Source organism: Sinocyclocheilus rhinocerous, unplaced genomic scaffold (genome assembly GCF_001515625.1).
Source record: "Sinocyclocheilus rhinocerous isolate Xijiao unplaced genomic scaffold, SAMN03320098_v1.1 scaffold149, whole genome shotgun sequence".
NCBI classification, from domain to species: Eukaryota; Metazoa; Chordata; class Actinopteri; order Cypriniformes; family Cyprinidae; genus Sinocyclocheilus; species Sinocyclocheilus rhinocerous.
The window spans coordinates 726,379-734,853 of NW_015654504.1; the positions used below are offsets into that span (position 1 = coordinate 726,379).

Sequence of the window (8,475 nt, forward strand, 5' to 3'; positions counted from 1 at the left end):
TTCCCCAGATGTGTGGCTTGACACAGACCTGTTTCTGAGCTCTACAGGCAGTTTTTTACCTCAGGGCTTGGTTTTTGCCCTGATATGCATCTTCAGCTGTTAAACCTTTTAATAAGATGTGTGTGCCTTTCCAAATCATACCCATTCAATTGAATTTGCCACAGGTTAACTTCACTCGAAGTGTTGTAACATCTACAAGCAAAATGAATGCTCCTGAGCTAAATTTCAGCTGTCCCAGATAAGGGTATGATTACTTATGCAATGGATTCATTTAAGTTTTTTATTTGTAATAAATTTGCAAAGATGTTAAAAACCTGTTCTTTGCTTTGTCATTATGGTGTATGCAGTTCACATATAAATTTGGGTGTGACAGATTGTGTGTTTGCTAAAGGAGGGTGCTGTGTGTGTGTGTGTACGCGTTTACCAGGATAAGAATCACTGACAGTTCAGCGTTTTGTGAGATTTCACCTCAGGTGAATCCTAGAGATTTGTGAATCTGAATTGGGTGATTGCACAGATTGTCATTTTGAGAAAGTCTGAGACGTTTGTGGCATTTTTGTTTCCAGCTGGGGTGTATTACCACGCCCAGCCCCAGTTCACACCCTCTTTTGCCCCGGCACCCATCATCATGAACCCCGCCCCCCAGCAGCAGCAGGCACCGCCCCCTCAAATGCAGCAAGCTCTGCGCAGACGGGAACGCAAGCAGGTAAGGCATCCATCCGTCTTCTGCATCTGGAGCTTCGGTGCTTTCTGTGGCCATTGTTTGAATGTGTTTTTCTCCTAATATTTCTTTATCTCATGTACATTGGGTTTGCATCTCTCACTGTATCAGAAATTAAGCACTCAAGGTTGTTAATTTGACATTTTTATCAGCAATTTATTTCTGAAATAATAATTTGCTCTAGTGAACCGTATGTCTGTATCTATCCAGATGAATTTGTTAATTTCATGCCTCTTTATAGGGGTCATATGATGCGATTTCAAGTTTTCCTTTCTCTTTGGAGTGTTACAAGCTGATTGTGCATAGATAAGATCCCTGAAGTTGCAAAGACTAAAGTCTCAAACCCAAAGAGATATTCTTTATAAAAGTTAAGAGTCAACCACGCCTACCTAAAACGGCTCGTTCTAACACGCCCCACATATCTACCTCACTATGTGAAAATATTTGCATAATGCCGCCCAAATGAGCACGCAAAGAAAGAAGGCGTGGTTTCAGGAACAGCAGTAGTGTTGATGCAGCATGTCAGGGAGACGCTGTGTGTTTCAGTGCGAAAGCAAAAGCACTTTATTATGGCCTTCCGGAAGTAGATGCAATTAGGAATCTGTGTGCAGCACATTTTATGGAGGACTGTTTCCTGATCCTGGGAGAGTAGACTACAATGCCGGCTGTGCTCAAAGGCTGTTTCTATAAAGTGGGGCAATTCTAACTTTGCAAGGACAGTCTGGTGCTTCTGACTCACAGACTGTAAGTACGTTTGCTTATTTAAAGAATTTGCTACTTACTATTCAAAAGTGAGTTTTGAGCAGTGTAGAGTAGTGCTTGTTGTCTGTCGTTTCTCCGATCACAAATGCAAACATGGTGTTATAAACATGGTGCTCCGTAAAGTAGCTATCAACTAAACAGTGATAAACGCTACACAATACTCTGCAGTTTGAGAAGGATCTGAGTGGGTGTAATATAGTGTGTGAGTGATTGGCTACAGCTGTGTGCAATCAGTGCAATGGATGATGGGAAATGCAGTCCAGGGTATAGTGTAACAGTCTGTGCAGTGTGAAAGTCAATATGATGGAAGGGCGACCTCTGGTGGCAATCGGACGTAAGTCCATGAACCGGATTCGTGACACTTTCCTGTTTCTGAACCGTTTGCAAAGATTTTTTTCATGGTTTTTTTTTTCTAATTTTCGTTCTTTGTGTAGATTTATTTGTTTTTAATTATATAATCTTCTTAATCTCTTTTATTTCTTTTTCTTTTTTCTTTATCTTTGTTTTTCTTTCTTCCTTTATTTTTCATTTATTTATTTTTATTTCTTATATTCAATTAATTTTAATTTTTCTATTTGGTTTTCTTTATTCTTTTTCTCTTTCTAATATTTAATTAATTTTATTGAATTTCTTTCTTTTTTTGATTCTTCACCTGAATATTTTTACTTAACATTTTCGAATTAATTTGTTTTCTGAGGCTGTCTTTGGATGGTGGTTTCTTGTGTTTTGGATGCATGGATGCACCTGTTGTCATCATTATCCAATGTATGTTTGAATAAATCTTTTAATGAAAACATATTTATTACAGCCACTGTTTAAATGTTTATATTTTAACCATGATTTAAAGTAGAAACCGTTATTTCCCCAAGAAGTTGATATAAAAACGCCTTGTGTTTAACATTTTCAACATAATTAGTTTTCCTGAGGCTGTCTTTGGATGGTGGTTTCTTGTGTTTTGGATGCATTTTAATAGCTTTTGGTTTGGTTTGTCCTAGTGATGCACCAAAATATCGGCAACCAAAAATATTCGGCCAAAAATAAATTTTCGGTTTCTGACAAAATAGTTTTGGAGTGTCGAAATCATTGACTGATTACATATTCATTCTATTTTTACTTAACCTGTTGTCATCATTATCCAATGTATGTTTGAATAAATCTTTTAATGAAAACATATTTATTACAGCCACTGTTTAAATGTTTATATTTTAACCATGATTTAAAGTAGAAACAGTTATTTCCCAAAGAAGTTGATATAAAAACGCCTTGTGTGTAATTTAAGTGAAGTTATATAACAGTTTTGAGATTAATAATTTCAAGTTTTGAAATAAATAATAAATGTATTCATTAATTGTTTTTTTTTTTAAATAAACGTCTTTCAACTAAATTAAAACTTTAATTTCAGATTCAGTAAAATATTAATTTCAGTGCATCACTAGTTTGTCGCTCTCAGACCTGATCGTCATGTTGAGCTCAGGGAGCTGATTTTAAAGATCCGCTAAATCAAAGCGTTGGGTTTTTAGAGAATGTTTTCAAACGCAATGATACAATCTGATCAGACGCATCAAAGGAGGAACCTCAGAATTAGAATTTCTGTTGCCATGATGATGGGTTCATCTCCATGGTGACAGCATTGAATGCAAAACTCGGGCTCTAAAAGTAAAATTCCTGTTCATTTTCACCAAATAGATGTTTAACATGAACTTACAACTTGTTTATCAATTATATATACGTCTGTTGAAGCCATCACTCTGCGTTATTACGTCTTCATTTTTAAAAGAATTACATTTAATTCGATTTCTGCTGAAGAACTGCGTTACCCATTGATTCTGTGGAGAAATATCCATCAATCATAGATCTGCTGTGCTCTGCAAATGACATAATCGTGTCTCATTACACTTAGATATTTGTACTCGTCTGGTTATTTTGCAGTAAATTTAAGCCACATTGTTTCTTTACTTATAATCATCAATTTTGAATAGTTTAATGGGTTTTTTTTAGCATCAGCGGATTAGTATGTGATGTGTTAGTGTGCTGTTATCAGGCTTTCTGGAAGCTCACAGCTGGACCGGTGGACTTTGAGTCCTCGAGTCTCGCTCTCGGCCGTCAGTGAGGTTTCATTTCAGAGGAATAGAAACTGATAGAGAGGAGGGAGAACGAAGAGAGGAGGAGAAAAGAGAGAGAGAACTGCAGGGTTGGGTGCGAATGTGATGCATTACTAAGTCATTCATTAATTTATTTACTTTTCCCTAGAAAGTAAGATTTTCCTTTGAAGCAAGGCTTACTACTTAATTTTTATGTAATTTAATTACAGTTACTCCTAGAGTTAAGACATTTGTATATAAAAACAACTGTAGATGTAACATCAAAATTTAACATCTAATGTTAAAACGTATGTTTTTAATGTAACCTTCTCTCTTTAATACTTTGGTCAGTTTAAGAATAATGTATGCAATTTTATATTATTTCTTTGAAAAAAAAATTAAATGAGCAGTTTCATGTCTTTTTTTGTTCAACTGGTCAAGGCTGGTGTGGGATATACTGTTGAAAATAATTAGTAATAAGTAATTCAGTACTTTTTAGAGAGAGTAATTAGTACAGTAATCTAATTATACTGTTGAAGATGTAATTAGTAACTAGTAATTAATTGACTTTTTTTGAGTAACTGACCCAACACTGACTGCAACCAGGATTATTACCTAATATTAAAACTATTAAAAACATTTTGTTAATTTAAATAAAGCTGAAATAAAATAGGAATATTAGATGGAAAAACTTAAAATAATCAAAAATTTGAATTATTCATCCAAACGTTAATTTTAGCTTGAGCTGTATTTGGAGTTAATAAATGCTAGTTTGAAAAGAGAATTTTGTTTTTATTTCTATTTTATTTTTATGGTATCCTCAAACAACGATTGACTGTCATAAAGCTGAGTGGTTCAGAATCAGTTTTAATGTTGATTGCGTTTAATTCTGAGCAGTGACTGATAATCTGGTTTATTTTCGTTTTTTTTTTTTTTAAGTAGAATTAGTAGAAAAATGTGTAGTAAGTCTCTTCTGCTCACCAAGATTGCATTTATTTGATTAAAAATACAGTAACAATTGTGAAATATTACGGTTTAAAATAACTGTTTTCTATCTGAATCTATGTTAAAATGTAATTTATTTCTGTGATCTGCAGCTGTATTTTCAGCATCATTACTCCAGTCTTCAGTGTCACATGATCTTCAGAAATCAGTATAATATGCTGATTTGCTGCTCAAGAAACAATTATTATTATTATCAATGTTGAAAACAGTTAATGTTTGCATTTTATTTTTCAGGATTCACAGATGAATAGAAAGTTCAAAAGAACAGCATTTATTAGAAATAGAAATCTTTTGAAACATTCTAAATGTCTTCAGAGTCACTTTAGATCATTCAGTTCAGTTCTGTCGCTCCACGTGGCTCTCTCTCTCTCTCTCTCTCTCTCTCTCTCTGTGTGTGTGTTTTCCTTCCCTCCTCTCCTGAGAGTTTGAGGCCCACGTCGGCCCAGACCGTGTGTGAATGTGCTGCTCACTTTAGTGTGTCCAAGTTAGGCTGAGTTTAAACTCCAGCCCCAGGATGAGCCGGGCCTAGCAAAACTCAACCTCTCCGTCCGAATGTGCTGCCTCATGTGCGCGCGCACGTGTGTGTGTGTGTGTGTGTTTGTGTGCCTCGGAGAGCTGGCGATTCATTGCGTAAAGTGCAGATAAGTTGGACAGTCAGATTTGAGTTTGTGTGAGGAAAGTTTCCAGGCTGTTGTGCATTTACGTCTTTATAAGGTGCTGCACTGTGTGTGTGTGTGTGTGTGTGTGTGTGTGTTTGTCAGAGACAGCACTGAGAAATGCTTCTTGGGTTAAATCACTCACTGTTGTTGTTTTTCTCTTGTTTATATCGTGACTTATTTGTGCTTTAGTCTTTTCCATGTGCTGCATGTTAATCTCTCTCTCTCTCTCTCTCTCTCAGCCATGTTCTCATTTCTTCTGTTACGTGTGCTAAATGTCTCTCTCTAGATCAGGATCTTTGACCCTAATCAGGGAGGACGTGACATCACAGAAGAGATCATGTCAGCAGGTCGCAATGTCTCCACACCTACACCTCCGCAGGTAATGAGCACACACAGGGGCGGCGCCAGAGAATTGCAGGTGCTGAGGGGGTGCTAGATCAATGGGCAATTAATAGTAAATATGACCAAAACAGGTTGTTATTATTATTATTTTTTATATGAATAATAAAATCGCTATATAAGCGCATTTCAAATGTTAATGAGGAGTGTGGGAGTATTATCGGGCTTACTGTATGACATGGGGGCACCCGCGCAATCATTATTTATTTATTTTTCTTGTGGAAAGAACTTAAAATAGCCTACTCCCGTCATTTTTGGATGTGCTTTCTGTCGTCTCATGCAGTCTCCATGAATGGAGCGCATCACAACAATATACCAGCTCACAGACATAATTAATAAATCTGCAGAAAGCTTGAAAACCAATTAAAATAAGAAACTAATCTTCTCTGATTATAAAGGCACGTCCTTTGTGGAGATGCGAGTCAGTGCTGGCATTCGGCAACTTCATCTTTGCAGCCGACACTGACTGAGAAAGCACGCCGAACACCACAAGAGCACGTCGGAAATGCAACGCCCCTTACTATAATCGCGAGCTTTAGTTTTCAAAGTAAATATAAAGACATAAATATAATGTGGTTAGTTTTACCATCAGTTCAGGTCCGAAAGGGGAACAGAGTCACGTGACAGACAGTGATGATGCAGTACACAAGCCGCGGTTAAGACAGCTGACTACTTAAATTAATAACAAAACATACATCTATTTTTTCTTTTTCTTTTTTAGCCCGGTCTGGATCAACCTCCTCTTTTAGATAGAATAAATCCTTTTGTGGGAGACTTTGAGCTTTGTAACTCTGCAGATCTGATACATGCACAAACAGCTACATAACACACTAAAGAAAAGGAAAACAAGAAATCGCATCATATGACCCCTTTAAGGGTTTCAAAGTAATATGTAAGTATTTCTATATTAAAATTAATTAAATAGTCTTAAATTTGAATCCACCCTGATTTAACTTGAATGTAAACTAGAGCTAATGTCAATTTGCACTTAATTTTGTTGTACACTAAGTCACATTTCCAAATATTTAGGACCCACCTTCTTTCAGTTATACACTACTACCAATCAAATGTTTTACAGCATTGTGCAGTTTTAACATCCTGTTTGTTTTTATACTTTAGATGCCTTACAACAAGAAGTGAAAGCTGAGAAAAAGGAGGCCTCAGAGATTATCTTTGCTGTGACCATGCAAAAATGGCTCCGTTGTGGTGCTGAACGGCTTGTGGGCATTGCCTTGTGGTGGAAAGCCCTGAGTTCATCAGACTATCCGTTTAATGAGGAGCAAGGATGTCTTTTTTAAATCAGAAAAGTAGCTTCGATCCATGAAAAGCTTCAAGTCCTGAACAGCAAACTGGTAATGTTTCGGTCTGTGGTACTTTAGTGTTTCTGCCTTTGATGGTGAGTTTTCATTTGTATTTACTTCAATTTTGCAGATGCAGGTTGCATTTGTAATATGTTGTAAGTTTTACAGGCTCTTCTCCTGGCATTTGCTTTATAATTCAGAATTAACTGTTCCATGTATTTGTTTAAGTCACTTTGTCATTCATTTTATCATATTCTGTACGTACATTGTATTTTAAGCTCTGTCCCCCAGTTTCACAAGGCTAGTCCCAGACTAAAATGCATGTTTGAGCTGTCTTAATTGAAAATAACTTGCTCCAACAGATCTTAAAATGCCATTGCCATTGCTTTGTCTCAAGATGCACACCAGTAATGTTTTTTTTGGGGGGGGGCATTTTTATAAAAGCCATTTAAATATCTTAATTTAACTAAGGCCTAGTCCTGGCTTAAGCTAAGCCCTGTCTGTGAATCCTGGCATATGTTTTGAAGTCACCACAAAGTGTTTTTTTTTTGTTTGTTTTACCTGAATGTAATGTTATTTTCCTGTTCAAATAGTGTGGGGCAAAAATAAATATATTTGCATGTAAACTGAAGGATGTTGTTGACTTTTTGATTCAAAACCATATTAATTGCAGTCCTGCATGTTCTCTGATTAAAAGGAGTAAAAAGCAGGTTTGATTTGATAATGTTTCTATGTTGATTCAATGTTAAATAAGTTATTTAATTTAAGTTGAAGAAATGTTGATTTTATGACCATCTTGATCTATTTTTCATCATTGAAATAACATCATTTCAGGGTGCAAAGCTGACGAAAAATCAATGTTAAATTTCAACACTGATTCAATGATAATTTGATTGATGCATTAACATTGATTCAGTGTTGGTCTGCTATCTAGGGCTGCTCATTGAAACTGCTCGGTCGGTCCCGAATTATTTTATATTTGCCTGTTAAATTTTTATTTTGAGTGAATTTGAGTCGCGTGACATGTCAACGGAGAACAAAAACTGGAATGTGAACACAGGGTCAGATGTGATCTGCGAGGTCCTGCAAACATACGGGCAGAATCAGGTAAGAAAATCGCTATCTTTATTACCTTTCAAAAGTATAACGTTACCAGAGTTTATAAATGGGTAAAGGGGGGGTGTGGGTGTGTGTGTGTGTGTACCTGTTTTTCTATTCTGGTGGGGACTTAAACCTGAATATATATATACACACAGACTCATGAGGACTCGTGTCACGGTGGGGACCTAAATTGAGGTCCCCATGGGTAAACAAGCTAATAAATCACACAGAATGAAGTTTTTTGAAAATCTAAAAATGCAGAAAGTTTCCTGTGAGGGGTAGGTTTAGGGGTAGGGTTGGTGTAGGGCAATAGAATATACGGTCTGTACAGTAGAAAAACCATTACGCCTATGGAGAGTCCCCACAAGGATAGCAAACCAGACATATGTGTGTGTGTGTGTGTGTGTGTGTGTGAGAGTGTGTGTGCGTGTGTGTGAGAGTGTGTG

At 36.4% G+C, this 8,475-nt stretch overlaps 2 protein-coding genes across 3 annotated transcripts in view; both read left to right on the forward strand.

Annotated features, from left to right (window-relative positions):
- The window catches only part of LOC107717303 (tripartite motif-containing protein 16-like protein), a 30,978-nt gene that overhangs the window by 1,152 nt on the left and 21,351 nt on the right, over window positions 1-8,475 (forward strand). The gene's annotated exons all lie outside the window — the stretch shown is intronic.
- On the forward strand, window positions 457-7,375 carry LOC107717322 (eukaryotic translation initiation factor 4 gamma 1-like). 2 transcript variants are annotated; one of them, XR_001637303.1, is made up of 3 exons: window positions 457-706; window positions 5,515-5,607; window positions 6,747-7,375. XR_001637303.1 is itself a non-coding variant. In XM_016524026.1 (2 exons), exons 1-2 carry the CDS (start codon window positions 629-631, stop codon window positions 5,662-5,664), a joined length of 228 nt encoding a protein of 75 aa, XP_016379512.1. In that variant the 5' UTR covers window positions 457-628; the 3' UTR covers window positions 5,665-5,697. The 2 variants fall into 2 exon arrangements, 1 of the variants encoding a protein (XP_016379512.1); XM_016524026.1 differs by lacking the exon at window positions 6,747-7,375 and having other exon boundaries at window positions 5,515-5,697.